Below are 19,736 nucleotides of genomic sequence, written 5' to 3'. Positions count from 1 at the left end.
AATATCTTGACATTCACTGGATTAAAATAGAGGCTCTGCCTTTCATTTACCTGTTGCCATGGTGATTCATAGTATCAGGGCTCCATTAATGACTGCTTTTGTTGTTCACCACTAATGGACTTACGTCAGAGTGAAGAACATTCAGAGGACTGAACTGATCAGCTGTTCTTGACCTGTCTCATGGTTCATCAGGTCAGAGTTCAGGGTTAGACCTGCTTCCTGGAATGAACCTCTGGGCTTGCCTTCCAAAGACACAAGACACATATAAAGTCAAATTCTGTATCACAGAACAAAAATCTGCATAACGATTCAGCATCTTCTACAGATTTAGACAAACATACAAATCCTCACAACTGGATAATGTATAGATAAGCAGGAACAAGATATCACAAACCTTGAGTACAATGCAGTTCATTCATGGCCTTAATACTCTGCATATGTAAGACTATTGTGTAACCTTAGGTATGTTCAAACACAGCTGTCAGTGTTAAATAACAGACAGATATGTTGTGACCCAGCACTGACCTCACAGTATTTAGAAAAGAACAAATAAATGTGGAAGCACTTTGAGAATCAAGTGCAATTTAGCATTTTTCTCCCATTTATTTGGCTTCAAATGTACTCACTGAAATTTTAATGATTTCTGGAGCTCACACAGCTAGATTTTTACACAATCTTCACATAAAAAATGCAGTTTGCAAAAAATTGACTCAAGTACAGAGTACAGATTTCAAAAGAGTCTTCTGCTCCCAATATTTTCAGCCTAGTTGTGAAAGCAGAAATCTGTTCTTGTTGCCTCATTTACTGTGGGAGAATATGCAGAGGTACAAAACTTTGACTATAATATTTATGAAGGGACACAGCAGGTTAGTCATTTGGTTTGAACTAAAATCACAGAAGCATAGAGTGTAGGTAATGCAGCAACTGGGATGTAGGGATGTGTGGGTTACAGTGTCATATTAAGCATTGTGAGGCTCCCATCAAGTTGCAATGCAGTAGTTCAGGAGAAACTGCAGTATCAATGACCTCAGTGTTTCTATGTGAAATGTACAGCCTCTAATCCATCATGTTAAATCAGGCACTGGATCTAAGGTGTCTGTTTGAAGAGAATGTTGCAGTACAGGACTGATACTGAGCAGCACAGACTGAAGTATGTGGTTAAATCTGTGTAGCACTACTTTATGACTGCAGGTTTAAACTGAAGATTTGATGCACTGTTTTGATAAAGAAGCTAGAGTTTTCTTTTTTCCTGCAGCTCCAGTATTTTCTTTTTTAGACATCAGTATGTGATTTGACTGTATGAGGAGTTCTGAGCTTTTTTGACCTTTTGGAGCTTGCATGGATGAATTGTTAAGGTGTTTGCGTCACCTGTTCTTAAAGCTGGACTTATCTAACAATGCATCAAAACAATGGAAAAAAAATAATATGAAGAGACTATTTTAGCTCTAGCTTAGATGGGCCTCAGATTCAGTGCCAGAAACATATAAACATAATTTCCTTTTTCTCATAAATATCGGACTTCGACACAGTTTGAACACTCAAGTCTCACCACAGAGCTGAATGCTTTAATCTGAAAATTCCAGTAGGGGGCGATAAAGCCGAGCACACGCCAGGTAAAATATAAATAGTATTCAGGAGTTAGAAACAGTAGTTATTCAAAATGCATAAAGATGTGTTTCCCTAAAAAATCTAATGTTGAAGAATAAATCTAAACACAGTTAAACAGTATATTGTGAAGTACTGCATTAATTTGAACATTCATACAAAGACCATCACATTCTTTATCTACTACTCATCAGCAGCTTCACTCTTAGAATAATTAGTACGCCCAGATGTGTACTTCAAAGACACTCTGACTGATCAAACGATGATAAGAGAATAAAATACACTGGAAATGTGTGTGTCAGTACACATACCTGAGCCTCCATCAGTGAACATGCTGTCACAAGCTGAGACTTACTGTAGGACTGCCTGTGTCTGATTGCAGTTCATTTGGTTTTTATACTGTAACATCTTGTGACTGACATTAATCGCTTCCTGCAATGATTTAGTAGTGACATATTCAATTCCTAACATGGATTTAGCCTCATCTTTATTGTCGTGGTAGTTTGGCACTTCATTCTCACTGATGTTCTCAGACCACTCCAGCTCATTTGAATTTAAAACAAAAGCAGCTGTTTTTGTTCTCACACTGAAAGGAAAGTGGATGGTCCTGATCTATTTTCTTGTTTTTTAATCAGGACCGTAAAGCAGATGAAAAGAGCTCGCCGATCAAAGCTCCTCTTTCATTCTAATGATCAAGAGGTGTTGATGCCGCCCCACAGGAAGGGTTCGGGCACTAGTGAACGTATTTACACAACAGGTGGAACCTTATCTCAAAAGGGATACACTTTCACCTTTTTAGATGCTGTTTGTGTTAATGCCTCTGTGTGTGTGTGTGTGTGTGTGCAGATCAGCTGCCTTGGGGGGGGGGGGGGGGGGCACTGATCATAGCTGCAGTGACAAGAGCTAGCAGCATGAAATGAAGCCCAGCTTCGCCTGGATCAATATCAATACAATCTGCTTATTGTCTCAGCAGCCTCCTCGATGACATATTTATATCTAGCCTGAGGATAAGTTGCAGGTAAAATCAAAATGAATATAGGAACCCAGGTCCAGAAGCAAAGTGTTGAAAAAATATAAAAGAGCTGTTACATAACCTGATAATAAAAGGGCTGTGCAGAAATGAAGAGAGGAGAAGATGGGGTTAGACAAGTTGAAGGGCAATATGTTTTTAATTATTACTCAAGGAAGGGAGGATCGTTTGATCGTTTCTTCTCTTATTGTTAAAATATAACTTTCCTCTTAATATTAACGCTGCATTCTTTGGAAGCTGCCTGGAAGAAATATGGCCAACATTCCCAGCCATCTCCTCACAGGATCTCTGGAGCTCAGCCAGAGAGACCATCAGGTTCTTGGTCACCTCTCCCCTGATTGCTCAATTTGGCCGGGCGGACAGCTCTAGGAAGAGTCCTGGTGGTTCCAAATTTCTCCCATTTAAGGATTATGGAGGTCACTGTGCTCTTGGGCAACTTTTAGTGCAGCAGAAATATTTGTGTAGCCTCTCTCAGATCTGTGGCGCGACACAATCCTGTTTGTGAGCTCTGCAGGCGGTTCCTTTGACCTCATTGCTTAGCTTCTGCTCTGATATGCATTGTCAGCTGTGAGACCTTATATGGACATGTGTGTGCCTTTCCAAATGATGTGCAATCAGTTGAATTTTTCCACAGGTGGACTCCAATCAAGGTGTAGAAACATCTCAAAGATGATCAAGAGAAATAGAAGGCACCTGAGCTCAATGTTGAGTGTAGATTAAAGGGATAAAAAAAAATGAATTAACACAATTTTAACACAAGGCTGCAACATCACATAATGTGAAAAGAGTAATGGGGAGTAATTCTTAAAGCCTATATCTAATCTATATGGGACAGGATCTAAAGAAAAAACTAATCAGAAAACCAGCTCCCTTCCTATCCCAATCATTTTCACACAGTGCCTAAGGCGAGCAAAGGTTTCTGGTCTAACAGCATGACATTTCTCATCTGATGTCTGACATTTAGGGTCTCACAGCAAAGATTCTTCCCAGTGTATTAATGTAGCCATGCATCCTTTTATATAACTGACATCAGTATTGTGTCCTTTACGAATTTGTTTCATTACATGAAGCTCGGCCGATAAAACAGAATAACTGGAGATGAGGCTGCTTTAACTTTTACTTTATCCTTGTCTTATGATAAGTGAAAAATGAATCATTTACCGTCTTCTGCCACAGGATGCAGGTTTAAGACTTCTAGTTGATAAGATGTGTCCTTGAGGAAAACACTAAATCTATATCAGCTCCAGGGCCTTTTTTCATTTCTGACTCTGGACTAAAATAGTATAAAATTGAGTAGAGTGCACCTGTAGGACAAGAGGATGAAATCCAATAAAAGGCACTGAACTTTTTTCTTTAAACAACAGCACATAATAATAGTGCCATATACTGTACAATCAAGGCAGACCAAAAATAACACAAGACAGAGTAAAGATGAAAAATCAACCTATAAACAATAATAATAATAATAATAATAATAATAGCATAACAATTGAGAGATATTGTGAGACCACTCATGTGAAATTTGACTTTTTATAATTGTTTACATGATAAAATTAAGATCTGCACATGCAGCAGCAAAGTCAATTTGGCACAAAATGAATGTTTGTAATTGATAAAGCCATGTGTATCTCTTAACATTTTCTCTAGTGATCTCTTATGTGGTAATAATTCCTATGATTTGTGTTAGTGAGGTTTAAATTGGTGAAGTTACCCAGAAGCCAAATTTCAGGGTCCACTGGAAAAGGAATCGGGTGCATTTGAGATATGATTACACACACCAAAAATGAAGAACAAGTGCAAATCCAAGTGGAATGATCCTTCTTTTGAACCACTTCTAAAGCAGAGGAGAAAGAGATTTGAATTATATTGTTTTTTAGAAATGAAACAGAATTAGTCATTAACACACAAATCTCTCACTGGAACATTTCAGAAAATATCAAAACTATAAAAGAACTTGATGTTCCTGTCTGCTGTGTTGAAAAGATGAACACACACATTCCCTAAACCTTCTGACTGATATCATGTAACCCACCTATTGTAAAGTCATATTCCCTCTTCTTACCCTAGGGGGCTTCAGATGGATAATTCCCTTCATTGGAACAAAGGTAGTGTTTATGAAATGCCACATTCCTGAGTCCGTGGACTCGGGATCATTACAGAGATTGTTCTCTCCTTTTCATGGCAGAAATAAAGCTCAGGACTTCAGGGCATCTGCCAAGAAAAAAGGTACCAAAGCTGTCATGTTTCCTCAGTGAAATATTCTGTCTCTTCCCTGTGTTTCAAAACCCAGGAAGTAATGTCACAGCTTCAGGCCCAACCCCTTTTTTCACCTGAAAGGAGGGAGGAGCCACACAGACCTAAACCAGAGGAAAAACAAGGAAGAGCTCACAAGCAGCCAGGTTGGTGTGTGTGATCACTTCCCCAGATTGTGCCTTGGAAACGAATAAAAGAGGAGTTTACCCAGCTGGAGGGTTTCTCAACGAGGATATGGATTCCCCGGATTCTCCACATGGGAATATGGGGCTGTTAAGGACCTTTGATTCCTCTGAGTTTGGTAGCTGGGAGAAAATAGGTTCAGGTGGATTTGGACAAGTATACAAAGTCCGGCACGTACAGTGGAAAACATGGCTGGCTATCAAGTGCCCTCCCTGCCTTCATGTGGATGATAAGTAAGTTACATCTGTTGCTGCAGCTTTGACATTATTATCTTTGTGTGTGTATATAAAATGACCTAAAACAGTGTACTAGAATTTACCCTTACAGGCTTCTGTAGAATCTCTGGCATAGTTCTCATTATTCTTTGCCTCTGTATTTGGACCTTTGTATCTCTTTATAGCATATGTTGAAATATGTCTTATGTCTCACATTTTTATCAGCTGATGTCCAGATATAAGGCAGACACAGACATAGATTATATCTGTTCTGACAATAAGTCATTCAGTTCTTCGCAGTCCTTGAAAAGGTGAATACCAAGGGGTGTGTGAGTCACCTGCTGCCCGTCTGGGCTCACAGTGCAGCTGTAAAGGTGTCTCAGCAGCAAACAAGAGGCCACGTTTATATATTTAAACACACTCTAGTTGTGTTGCAGGGAGCATTAAACATGCTGATTCATCCTCAGGGCAGAAGACAGTACACATTGCTCAGGGCCGTAGCTGTTTACTTATTCTAACCAGACCCAAACATGAAAGGTTCAGTGCTGATTTTCCCAATAAATAATGACGTTATGGCACAGTGGCGTCAGGGAGGGGCTCATTTCAATGAGTAAACATTTCAATGTGGGTAGTAAGGTGGTCTTTTCCCCCCAGGCACTGCTAAAGATTACCCAACTCCTAGAACGCTTTCCATGACTTTGTATCATATTGTTGCTTTGCTCTACATGGATCTCACATTTTGTATTAGTGTGTATATATTAGTGTGTGTGTGTTCATCCATTGTTCTGTGTGTAGGTGATAAGGGTCAGGTTCTACTGTATGTAAGCCAAAATTGAAGGTCGACCCCTTCAGCAACTCGCCTGTCAGTGGAAGTTTCCATTCTCCTCAGCTGTGTATAAAACACACACTGATTTCATCGTCAGCTCCAAGAAGCTCTGACGAATTATGAAACATAACTCTCTAGATCCTGACATGTTTTTTAATGATTGACAAATAAGGCTTGTTCAAATAATAAACTGCTTGATGTCTGAAATGATTTTTATGCAATTTAGCATTAAGAAACTGCAGAGTTGCACTTGTTGTTTTTTAAATAATATAAAGCTAAAACTGATCACCCAGCTGACTTCTTGTACTTTGGGAGGGAGAGATGTTGTGTGACAGCAGATTCTCATCTCTTATCCGGTCATAGACACTGAAGCATTTCAAACAGGTATATGACAAACAGGAAGTTGAGATTTCAGCATTGCCTAAAAAAGAGGACTTGACACCCCCCCCCCAACCTGTGTTGCAACTCAAAGCATCCACTGAACCTGAACCAGTGATGTTATCATTCCCAAACATCTGCAAAGTGCACAAACACTCATTTGACTGAAGTCTTCATTGACCCGCACATAACACCCAGCACAGGTACTCAAAGCCACCTCTGTCTGCCTGGGTTGCAGGCTGCCGCTGTGCTGCGCACACAATAAAAGAAGCTGTAAAACCGGTCTTACCAGGCCTCTCTGTTAAAGCAGGGACGTTGTTTTTGTTCTGAGGAGCTACTGAGGAGCATTTCAGATTAGATGAAGGATTCAGCAAATGAGTGCTTGCCCTTCCTGCCTGTTAGATTTCATGGCTTGTGCCTCATTGGCTTGTGCTGACTATAAAGGACAATTATAGCCGGGCTCCCTCCTATAGAACACTACTCACTTAGTAACCTGATACACCCGCACATAATAGACTCTAAGGAGTTGTAGGAGTCTCCACATTTCATTTTATTGATGGTGGAAAAACAAAAATATCAGTGCAGCTCACTTAATTCTGCCTTTGAAGCACATTCCTATGAAGGCACCCTTTAGATTTATATTACTCTCATCTGTCCTCATTAAGAGGTTGCATTTTTAAAAGCAACCTTTGCTTAAGATATGCACTGAGGTCACTGTTGTGTTTGAGGTATGTCAGCAGGACCAGCGAACTGATAAAGCAATGCAAAGGTTGAGCAATAGAGAACAAGAGCACTGTTTAAGCCTCCTGCACTCTGCTGAGCTGGAATGTCCTCAAGGTCTTAAGAGAGCCACTGGACAATTCAGAGCTCAATCCACATATTTGGATGAACAATCATAAATGAATTATAGACTTCTACACTTTCACAGCCTCTGAGGTTAGTGCTAACCATACATTTTGCATATCTGAGAGATGAGTAAGGGTGATGTGAGCTTAGCTGGAATTTGGATTGAAACAGAAGTTATGTCAAATATTACAGCTCATTGAGCAGAGCATGGCCTCAGAATCATTAGGTTAATGATTTATGAGAAGTTAGACTTGGTAAATAACTGAGAGCCAAGAAGTGGAACGTTTAATTAACAAAATGATGACCTTGAAAACAATCTTTCATCTCATTTCAGCTGCAGTCTGTTTGTACTTCAGAGCCTGACTCACTGAAGCCAATACAAATGCCACATCACTGCAAGGTAACATAAATGTAATGTAATCACATATTTCCTAATCACAGGGAGCGTTCAGAGCTGCTGGAGGAGGCTAAGAAGATGGAGGCGGCCAAGTTCCGATACATCCTGCCTGTTTATGGGATCTGTGAAGACCCACAGGGCCTCGTCATGGAGTACATGGAGACCGGCTCCCTGGAGACCCTGTTGGCCACTGAGCCTCTGCCATGGGAGCTGCGCTTCCGCATCATCCACGAGACAGCGGTGGGCATGAACTTCCTACACTGCATGAACCCACCACTGCTCCACCTGGACCTGAAGCCAGCCAACATCCTGCTGGATGCTCACTATCATGTCAAGGTAGATAGTTTATTACAAAGATGCATGTTTAATACCTTTCTGTTGCCTGCAGTGAGTGAAAATATTAAAATGCAGGTCATTAAATGTGGTTACAATGTGGATTTAAAAAGGGCCAAGATACATCTTTGGTTGTTTTCCCTTAAAATTATTGATGGTGATTAATTAGAACAGGAATCTGAAGTTTTTCTATGATAGTTAGGATATGTAAAATAACAAATATGTAGTCAAACTCATCATTAATCATCATAATGGAATCATATATTTATAGAACTCAAATTAAGTGTAATTATTTATAATGTTTTTGTCCCTGGAGGGCAGATTGGAGCTGAAGTCAAACTACAACCCTTTTTGCTTCAAAGCTCATTAAAAGTCACAGTTTTAACTTTTTTAAAGGAATTTCAGCCGTGAGCTGCTTTACTATTCTCATTCATTTTAAAATGACAGCCCTACACACGCTCTGGGCAGACAGGTGTCTCTCAGCCTCCGTCCAACCTCTAAACAGCTCAACTGTAATGAGAGCAGTGGGTGGGAACCATCAATTCTTGACTCTAATACCTGGATGTAAACACCTCACCCGGGCTTGTCCTGACAGGATTAATTCAGCTCCTATTAAATTTCCCTCTGTGTGTGTTTGTGTGTGCGTGCGTATATGTGTGGGTGCGCAAATGTGAAGGGCCTCTCCTCTGCTACAGGCTGGGACATGGCTGGGTTGCCCTCATCATACCACTGAGTGCACATAATAAGAGCTTAGCTTGCCTGTCACACTCAGCGGGCAAACTTAGTCATCATTTGTCTTGACTTATTCTGAGAAAGGCAGTGGGCTTTCTCTGTTAGAGGTTCTTATCTGATCTCTCTCTGTCTCAGATATCAGATTTTGGCCTGGCCCGGTGGAACGGCCTGTCACGGGCTGATGACATCAGTAGGGACGGTTTCTGCGGCACCATTGCCTACCTGCCTCCTGAGAGCATCATCGAGAAGGACAGAGTGTCGAACACCAAGCATGACGTTTACAGGTTGGATTTTTAGCTCATTTTTCTGTGAATTTAGCTTTTGGTTGGTTGTCTGTTTGACTTTTCCCTACTTTTATATGTTCAGTTAACATCATATCAGTCATCATATCAGTAATTCATACACATTTGGTGTGATATATATTGTATTTAACACAAGTTTTCCCACAGTTTCTCGACAGAAGCATCATGTTAAAAATGTTTTCCTTGAACTGACATCTTTCATTTTCGTTCTTCCTCTGTTCCAGTTTCTCCATCGTCATCTGGGGCATTCTCACACAGAAGAAACCCTACCAAGGTGAGACTTCTAAAGAAAATATGTAAAAAATAATCTTTTAGGCTTCTGAGAAAGGTTTTTTTTTTTTTTTTTTTACTGAAAGCTTATTGTGTCAAGATTGTCTAAAAACTGAGAAGTGACAAAACAAGTAGTACTTAGCCTATGTCAAAATTATGATCACTTAATATGATTTAGTAACTTTTAGCATTGTGCTGAGATGATCACGTCACACCATTGTTCTACAAAATCTGGTTTAACAAAAAAAAGTTATTCCAAGCAACACGTTTCAAACAACTCCCAGCCCATTCTGACTCATAATGATGAGACAGTATAACTACTTTTCTACTTAATAAGCACACATCTGACTACGATCTCATAATTCAAATTTAGCGTGACTATTTTTATTTATATCCTCCTCACGCTTCTAGATTCTCCTGGGAGAAATGAGCTTTAATTATTTCCAGGTGAAAACTTCAGGGAACTCCTCTTAAGGTGTGTGTGTGTGTGTGTGTGTGTGTGTACAAGCTGCTGTATTGTATGTTTACTTGGTGAATTCCACAACAGGCAGGTAGACAGGGCCCGACTGGCAGGACTCTATTTTTTCCCAGGCGTATCAGGTAGCAGTTCACTCTTGAGGACCAGTGTCTAAATGGGGGTAGCCAAGTTGGCATCGGCATTGCCCGTGTTGATCCAGACATAATTAACAAGTGAGGAATAGCCTCGTGACCATCCCTTCCCATCTTCCTCCTTTGCCTGTGAAGGGTATTATGGCTACAATAGGAGGTGAAGTACCTGTGATTAAAGCCTCTACGTGTTTGTTCTGAATCATTAACTTGTCTGATCCCTCAGTCCGATAGAAAGAGGCCAGATCAGGAACTCTGGGAGTTTTTCTTGTCTTGCTCCCATGGGAAATTACAGCACAAACTCGCTTATCTTAACACACAGGAAGATGAAGATAAACGGCACATAACTATCTATATTTGCACTGGCGCCTCCCATCTTTAGTTTAAGTTGTCGTAAATCATAGTATTCCATTATTACATCATGACTAAAGCTGGTGATGAAACTAAACGATATGATTGTTTTTTTTCCCAGGAGAGAATAATATCCTGCAGATCATGGTGAAGGTGGTGAAAGGGGTGCGTCCAGACTTGGGGTCAGTGCCACGTTGTCGCCCGTCAGCCTGTACAGGGTTCCTGAGCCTCATGCAGCGTTGTTGGGCCACAAACCCTGATGCCAGACCCAGCTTCCAGGGTAAGCCAGTCTCTCTACTCAGTCTCAAATAAATGACATCACCTCCTTTTCTATCACAAAAACATCAATTAAATCCTAGGCTTTTAACTAGATGCACACACTTGAAGTGCAGCGGTCTGTTAAATTGATGTCTTTGTCTCCCAGTTATAGTGCTGATTATCCTTTTGTAGTCCCTAATCCCATCTCCGCTATTACTGAAACCTGACCCAGAGCTGTTGTCCTTACAGAAATCACTTCTGAAGCTGAGGAACTGTGCTCCAAACCTCAAGAGGAACACAAGACTCCAACCCCATCTACATCAGAGCCAGAGCCCTCGCACTGTGACGCTCTCACGGCTGACCAGGTACGACACCAAAAAGCCTTGTGTTTCCTTTATTGTTCTATCTTAGAAACTAAGTAGAGAGCTATGATATTTTAATAAGGTAGCCATGTATCTGTATTAACAAATGAGTAATGAGAGTCTTTGAAATCCATCTTGTCATCAGAAGTGACAAGATTGTCAAGAAATGTTTTTGACTTCAGGAATTTTCCATTAATGTATAACTAAGAGCCCAGACAAGGAAAGGCTTATCTCAAAGGTCCTCCAGACATGATTATGACTTTGTAAGTCATATGTTGAGTAAATGTTTGATCCTGAACAACAATTACATCACCAAAGAGGAATGTTGACTGATGGGATTGTTCAACCTGTGCGCTGGGTCATTTCCATGGTGTTTACTGTCATGTACGTGACTACTGATAAATTATGCAGATCATGAGAAGTGACAGCTGTTACTGAATGATATCAGCCTGTAAGGACAGGAGATAAGCAGTTTTGAACTTACGTGGGCGCTGAAGTGATTTCGACCGGATCAAATTGAAGTTCACCAAATTATCACAGTGTCAACATTCATTACTTATTATACCATAAGTGGCTATGATTAAGAGTGGCTGCTATTTACCTGTTAATGGAATGGAATGTTCAGCGTGTGAAAGTACAGCTCATTCAAATGTGCTTATCTGATTTTTTACAGGTTAAAGACAACAAGCCAGTGCGTCCAAAGTCGGCCATGTTGCCAGAAAAAGATTACAGCCTGTCAGAGCTGCTGAGCCAGGTGGATTCTGGGATCTCGAGGAGCTTTGACCGAGTGAAGGAGGATAGCTGCCACAGCAAAGAGAACACTTGCAAGAGACTGTCTGGTATCTCCTCTGCCGATTCAGCCTTCTCCTCCCAAGACTCTATAACACTTTCTTTTGAGAAAGAAAACACATGTGGTAAGAGCTGATTATAGAACTGCAACTTCACCTATTATCCATAGAAACCTTAAAAATACTCATGAAAGAAACAATCCCAGCTAGAGCTTTTTAGATGGTTTCTTTGAGTTTTTCAAACTCATCATTTTCTCCCTCACCGCCCAGATTCTGCAGAGGTCCAAAAACGGAAGCTATGTGAGGCCATCAGGACCAAGGACACTGCTAAGCTGATGAAGATCCTCCAACCTCAGGATGTAGATCTTCTACTCGATGGAGGAGGTAGTCTACTCCATCACGCCATCACCATGGCCAATGAGGAAGCTGTTAAGTTCCTCCTCCTGAACAATGCCAATCCCAACCTTGCCAATGCCCGTGGTTCCACACCCCTCCACCTGGCCACAGAGAAGCACCTGAAGCCGCTGGTAGAACTTCTACTTGGTCGGCGCAGCACCTGCGTCAATGCCAAGGATGAGGACCAGTACACAGCCTTACACTGGGCTGCACAGAACGGAGATGAGGCCATCACACGTCTGCTGCTGGATAGAGGGGCGGCCATCAATGAGACCGATGGCCAGGGACGCACGCCAGCTCATGTGGCCTGCCAGCACGGCCAGGAGAACGTTATCCGGGTGCTGCTGAGCCGTGGTGCTGAGGTTCGAATCAAGGGCAAGGACAACTGGACGGCGCTCCACTTTGCTGCCTGGCAAGGGCATCTGGGCATTGTGAAGCTGTTGATCAAGCAGGCAGGTGCTGACGTAAATGGGCAGACGACAGACGGCCGCACACCGCTGCATCTGGCATCCCAGAGGGGGCAGTACAGAGTGGCTCGGATCCTGATTGAACTCGGAGCAGATGTTCACTTGACGTCTGCTGGGTTGAACACACCCCTACATGTGGCAGCAGAGACAGGTCACACCAGTACCTCTCGACTCTTGATCAAACACCGTGCGGATATCCACGCCCAAAACACCCAAGGACTCACTCCTCTCCACCTAGCCTCCCAGCGTGGCAACCTGGCCACAGTCAAGATGTTGATAGAAGAGGGGGCAGACCCCAACAAATCCAACCAGGCGCTACGCACTCCCTGCCACCTAGCAGCAGAGAGTGGACACTGTGAAGTCCTGAAAGAGTTGCTCCTTCACTGTCCAGACAGTGGCACTCTGTCAGATGAGCAAGGGCTCAGCCCATTACACCTGGCAGTACAGGGTGGATACTCAAACATCATCACTATGCTGCTGCCACAGGAATGCCAGGACTTAGTTACTGAGACCTCAGTGCAACCAGAGGATGAACAGCAACAAGAACCTGCACCACCGGAGACTAAACGGCTTCAGAGGAAAGTTGTCATTCTTAAGCTGACGGAGCACAACAAAGACAGTCCGCAGGCTGCCAGCTCGCAGTGCGCCTCAGCACCCTGCTAACATGAGCAGTAAAACTGCCAAAACTGTACAGAACTGTTCAATGTCTTATTCTCCATTGGTGCCTCAGAGTTGGGGAGGGGGTGGTCATTCCAAACCTTTTTGGACAAGTTTTTTAAAACTTCAAAGCCCCTTTAGCACTGTAGGTATTTTATAATGGTTGGAAAAGCTTTGATGTAAATATGTATACTGTAAATACAAAGTATAAATAGAGTACAATACCCTCTGTTGTCTTAAAATGTAGACGTTTGTTTACTTTTTTACTTAACAAGCACAGTTTTTTTACTTAACAAGCACATTTTGTATATTGAAATGTAATTAGGAAGCATGTGACCGTTGGAGACCTTTTTAAATATGCTGCACTGCAGCTGGTATGCCTGTAAGTTATATTTAATAGAACACAAACCTCAGTCACAGGCTTTATTAGGTGAATGCTGTAAATCATCAGAGCCATTGCATTATTAAAAAAACGTTGACTTTCAGTGTTCTGTACCTGTTACATATCAGTGCTACATCATCCATTAAAACACTTTTAAACATTTCATTTTGCTTGTTGCTTTTTTCACATTTATGACACATTTATCTGAAATGTGTACATTGAAGTCATACAGGTGATTAACTGGGAGGAATTCAAGTAAGAAAGTTCAAGCTTATTGCAAAGATTTGCCTCTGAAAAATAAAATGTTAGTGTGTCAGTTTCATATCATTACCATGATAATAAATGATTAAAGGCCCCAAATATGCATTCATATATATGCAGTGAGACATAAGCATGAATACCACCCACATTATGTTTACACACCTTTAAAAACTCACATAATTTTCATAATGTACACAATTTACAAAAGACTCAGATTCAGAATGATACTTCTATTACTGTAGAAAAATATGGGTATTTTCTCAAAAAGTATAAAATGCAGATGAAAAATCAGGTTTTGCAATGATTTTTATTCCACCGTTAGTGACAGCTTACTACTTTTAAATTTTGATCACTGAATATGAGAACAAATATTATTATATTATTATATTTTAGGATTAAAATTTACAACAAAGATTGCTGAACCTGAATCAATGTGCCTTTTTTTCTTCTCATGTTATACCACAAGTCATGCTGGTTATCCAAATTAAGTTGAAGTATCTTTTTTAACCTTTTTTTCAACAGCTCTTGTTACTGCGGGCTTGTAAGAGAAAGTGTCTTTTTTTCAGGATCTGTCAGCGTGACTCAGAAGGAGTTCTTTCCACTGCTGCACCTGCATGTGTGTAGGAATTATCAGCCCAGATGTTAGGCGGAGCTGACATGTCTGCATCTGCAGCCTCATCTGTAGCGTTATTATTATTATTTTGTCTCAGCTCCAGACCCCACAGAGCATGCTCAGGTTGGCACAGACCATGGGAACTGCCCCCGAGGGGGATCACAGGCTGCAAGATGATGGATGAGTGGGAAGGGGCATTGATGTTCTACCTGCAATTCCAGCCTGTTGGCTAATTCTTCAGACCACCACTTTAACTTTTCATCACTCACTAAAACCAACATGCCATCTCTGACGCCTCAAGGGCTCGGCTCTTCGTAACCCGAGAAACTGTGTGCGAGTGGCTGGTGTTTGTAATTGTCCTGTTTTTATAGCTCAGGTTTGAGAAGACCCAGAAAATGACTGTTGAAATGTGTGTAATCTGAGGCCTCTGTTTTGTGTACACTGTTTTGTGTCCCTTCTCCAGCTACGGTGAAGATAATGTGCTGTTGTTGCCCAATCTCAGATTCTATCTCCTTTCAAGAATGCTGCTGTGTTTGAGAGACAGCCTGGTTAGGTTCGTGGAGTACAGTAAGAGTATTGTGATATTTTTGGCAACCTTCTGTAAATGAACTCACTATAAAAGTTAGAGTGAGTGTTGGAAAAAGTAGTCAGATCCTTAAAGTACCAAAATGAAATCTTACTTAAGCTAAAGTACAGGTCTTCACTTGTACTACAAGTAAGGGTTATAGTATTATTAATAATATAATGATGCATTAATGTGTAAGCAGCTTTTTAATGTTGTAGCAGATTGAGGTGGAGCTAATTTGAACTATTTTATATACTATTCAGTAGTTTATTTATAGCTAATTATTAATAACTTTTGTTCATGTAGAACTGTAGAACAACAAACATTACAAAGTGCGTTACAAGCAAGGACAAAGAAGAAGAGCAGGAATCAAATATAAAATGACGATAAATGCAATTATATAAAACAGTTAAAAGTAATGTTAAAATTACAGATAGCTAAATAATTAAGAAAAAGTCATACAGTAGATGTAAGTTTTGAGAGAAAATGTAAAAGAACACAGTGAATTTTCTGGTCTAAGTTAGTCCAGTAAGCCCTGATAGTGAAGAGTTGGAGCCCTGATAGCAAAAGCCCTGTCACCCTTGATCTTCAACCTTGAAGCTAACAGGGCTTTATCAGAGGATCATGCTGGTGATTTAGAAGCTCAGTCAGGTAGATCGGTGCCATACCATACAGGGCCTTAAAAGTCAAGAATAACATTTTATAATCACCATGGCATGGGCATTTGGCCAAGCAAAGTAAACACTGCATTAAAATAATCCAGATGAGAAGTTATGAAATGAATGAATACCTCTTTAAAGATCATTAAAATAAATAAAAGATCCACTACTATAGACATTTCTCAAGTTGAAAAAACATGACTCAGCTAGCCTTTTAACATGGGACTTGAGAGTGAGATTCCACTCTAAAATAACTCCAAGGTTCTTAGCAGTGGGTAACACATGCTGAGCTAGAGAGCCAAGAGCAGGCAGAACTTGGCCATAAGTGTGCTTAGGGCCTATAATAAGGATTTCAGTTTTAAAGCAAGAAAAGAAAAGTCACCACACAATCCTTAATTGCAAGTACAGCTGAGAAGAAATGAAGCAAAATGTCATGCTGTTGTGAAATATGGCTCAAAACAAGGGAATAAAATTGGTCCTAGACTAGAGCCTTTCAGCACACCATACACAGACACTGCTTGAGAGGACAACAGACTAAACTAAATTTCAGTTTGAGAAGTATGCGCAGAGCCAGTTGCAGAGAAACCAACCCATGCTATCAACCTTTCAATAATAATGCTATCATCCACCATGACAAATGCAGATCAAATCAAGCAGAATCAGTCCTGAGAATTTGCCCGCATAAGCCTTCATCAAGATATCATTGATGACTCTACAAAGGCTGTCTCAGAAACCTGGTTGAAATGATTGAAAAATATTGTGATTGATCAAGACTTCCAACAAGTGGTTCGGGACCACTTTCTCCATGATTTTTGACATAAAAGGAAGCTTAGAAATAAGTCTATATTTGATATGGTCAGAGGGATCAAATAAGGATTTGGCAGATATGTCCAGAGGTCTTAATCATGCAATATGTGAAATAGCTTGTGTTAATTCTTGCAGTCAGACACAGAATTAGAGGGTGAAGCTTTAATTGAATGTCCTCAATCGTGTCTATTAAATAGGTTAAAACTGTCAATATCTGTGTTTGAAGTAATGTGATTTTAGGACAAGCAGGATTGATCATCTTTATTGAGAAACTATAGGCTTGTGCTGGTTTCTGTCACTAGTTCTAAGTTTCCCTACATTCTATTTTCATGCTACAGGTTCTTTCAGTGATCCAAGGTGGTACAGTAGGTGAATGATAAAAGGAAAATGGGAATGGTGCAAGATTATCTAAATCAGTTGTGCAACACCTAGCTCAACATACTGATCATGAGCTCTGGAGGACCTAATTAAATAAAATGACTGAAAATTCATGTCTTATTATAAAGTGATTCTGGATTAAAAAGAGCTAACTTGACATCAGAAATAGTGTGCACAGCAGTTTAAGCAACAAGAGAGATAGGACATAGGTTCTTCTTGGTTATGTGGTTAGGTGGGTCTTTCTAAGAACAGTCCAACATCTATTAGTCATTAAAACTGTGATATTAGAGGTACCTGATTGTCAAGCAGGGTGACCAAAATCAGGACTTTGAGGGTATTGTAAAGGTCTTGCAGGAGTGTAGTGACTATAGCTTTAAAATAATTGTAGAAGAGTAAGAAGTACAACATTACTATAGAATATAAGTATAAAGTAGCAAAAGAAATTGTGATTTTTTCCACCGCAGTTTAAAACATGTTCAGTATATATTTTCTTATTGAAATATGGTGAAAACTGTTTTGTAGTAGTGTGGTAGACATTTCATTAATGGTAATCATACATGTCTACCAGCTGTAATCTTGGCATATTTATGACATTTTAATCCAGTTTTGGAGGTAAAGTTTGCTAATCGTAGCATATACAGCACATGAGTCATTTCCTTGTCATTGGTCTGTTGAGTTCTCTTCAGTTCAGTGTTCAGTCTGTTCACCTCCACCCTGATGAATGATGGATGAAGTCAGTCACTACAATCACATTAGTCATAGGGCCTTGGGAGAAGTCAAAGAAGCAAGCCTGGGGCCCAGACTCCATTATGATGAGGAGCAGCACAAAAGGGTGCTATCTACAGCCTCAGATATGAATTATGTGTGTGTGTTTCTTCACTGACAGGATGTGAAGTAACATGCTATAAAAAATGTCTGCCAGGTCTGTTAGGTTAAGCTGTGTAAAGTGATCATGATATTGAAATAAATAAATAATAAACAATACATTTTAAAAAGAGGTTGGGCCTGTAGATTTCCCCGGGAGAGATTTCACATTCAACACTCGACATGACAGCAGTATTTACTCAATGAAGACCTTTGTTGTCAAGAACTCAAAAGAAGGACTTAGAGGGCATGAAACAGGTAACACAGTGATGTGTAATATAGTGGGTAAAAGTTCATCTGTTTCCCTGAGCACAATCAAAGGCTTTCAAGTAATATCAGGTGTAATATGGAGGGTAGTGTGGTACAGGGTGAATCTTCAGCTATAAGGCAGTATGACTTCACAAGAAGAGCAGTTGGTTTGGAAATGGCAAATAATGCATTTTGTTGAGATACTTCAACACCTACATAAGCATGTAATAGATAAGTACACAGTATATCAATATGAGATAGTCTAAATGAATCAGTGAGAATGTCTTGATGTATAATATTTCAGCAGAACATGACTACATGACTTTTGACATTGTGTGTGTGTGTGTTAACACTCTTAGTAAAGTTCCACAGTTTTGGAAGTCAGATATTGCACTCACGGCTATATTCCGACTAAAAAGCTAGTTTCTTAATAACTGCTAATCGAACTGTCAATAAGGATAATATTTATGATCAGTGAGTGACTCAAAGAGTGTAAGACTTCCTTCTTATCAGATGGGGCGTCTGGTTGCATGTCTGACTGTGATTGAACTTTTCAGTTTGGCTGAGTCATGAAACAGCAGAGGCCTTGTGAACCATAAAATATTGCAGTGATACAAAGTTTTTGATACTGTGGTATTATAAATGGTTTCTTAACAACTTGCAGGCTGAAATATTTATAGGGTAAAGCAATGGAAACAAAAAATCAACTATCTTATTTTCCTGAACTCCACAACCCACCTTTGCCTCAAATACATTTCAATGGCAGGTCATCTTAAAACAGAAGCAGCAGCCAAACTTGTAAAAACATCTGTTATACACTCTGCGACTGGTTGCTGAGAGAATAAAGATCATACTGAGCGCTGTGGGCTGTTTTTGTCCCCACTTTTTTTTCCCTTTCCCCTTATTTTAAGCTCACAGAACTAGCTGAACAAGATCTCAGACCGTGTCTCCTGAGACGCGAGACGTGCTGCGACATGTGGATGCAGCCTCAGTGAAAACAAGGACGTGGGCGCACTCAGCACTGATGAAATACAAGATTCATGGTTAACTGAGCGAAGGGTGAACACCCCGTTGTCAAGTCATAGAAAATAACACTGTGATAGATATGAGAGGCAGAAAGTTTTAAGTTCATCAAGTTGAGGGGAACATTTTTTTTTATCATGTTGATTGAAGTGGCTATATTATACTGAAGAAGTCATATCCAGGAACAGTTTACTTGGTACATAATCATCAAACGCTTACGGTTAAAGTCCACAGTGTGTGTGTGTGTGTGTGTGTGTGTGTGTGTGTGTGTGTGTGTGTGTGTGTGTGTGTGTGTGTGTCAGGGGTAAAATGCGCTACAGTTTACTGCCACTATGTCAACATATGTCCCTCCTCTTTGTTGATGGAGCAGCTTGAGGACATGTCAGGATTTGTTTCCTGGTGACATCAGACTTGGCACCTTTGATTACAACTTTACAATAAAGAGACATGTTCATAATTACTGAACGTTCATCTCAAGAAACACTATAGCAATACACAATGTCGTCTTATATGGATGGTAGTAAATCTCATAGCTTATGTTAATATAGTCTTTTTAGTGTGCTTGTTGGTTTTGTTGGTTGTGAGTCTTACTGCTCAAATGTTGTTAGACACTCATATGCATATGTGTTGGGACATAGTTGCAATATTGTTTGATAACAGCTTAATTCTGAGCCTGCATG

General features: G+C 40.4%; 1 protein-coding gene across 1 annotated transcript; it reads left to right on the top strand.

Moving 5' to 3' along the window:
- Window positions 1-5,039: 5,039 nt before the first annotated feature.
- Window positions 5,040-13,794, top strand: ripk4 (receptor-interacting serine-threonine kinase 4). The gene is made up of 8 exons (XM_053331955.1): window positions 5,040-5,304; window positions 7,778-8,069; window positions 8,934-9,082; window positions 9,325-9,374; window positions 10,449-10,607; window positions 10,835-10,950; window positions 11,621-11,861; window positions 12,006-13,794. Exons 1-8 carry the CDS (start codon window positions 5,123-5,125, stop codon window positions 13,259-13,261), a joined length of 2,445 nt encoding a protein of 814 aa, XP_053187930.1. The 5' UTR covers window positions 5,040-5,122; the 3' UTR covers window positions 13,262-13,794.
- The last annotated feature ends 5,942 nt before the right edge of the window (window positions 13,795-19,736 follow it).

The sequence above is a fragment of the Scomber japonicus genome, chromosome 13 (genome assembly GCF_027409825.1).
Source record: "Scomber japonicus isolate fScoJap1 chromosome 13, fScoJap1.pri, whole genome shotgun sequence".
NCBI lineage: Eukaryota > Metazoa > Chordata > Actinopteri > Scombriformes > Scombridae > Scomber > Scomber japonicus.
The sequence above is the reverse complement of the archived record's forward strand: the minus strand, read 5'-3'. Positions and strand labels throughout refer to the sequence as shown.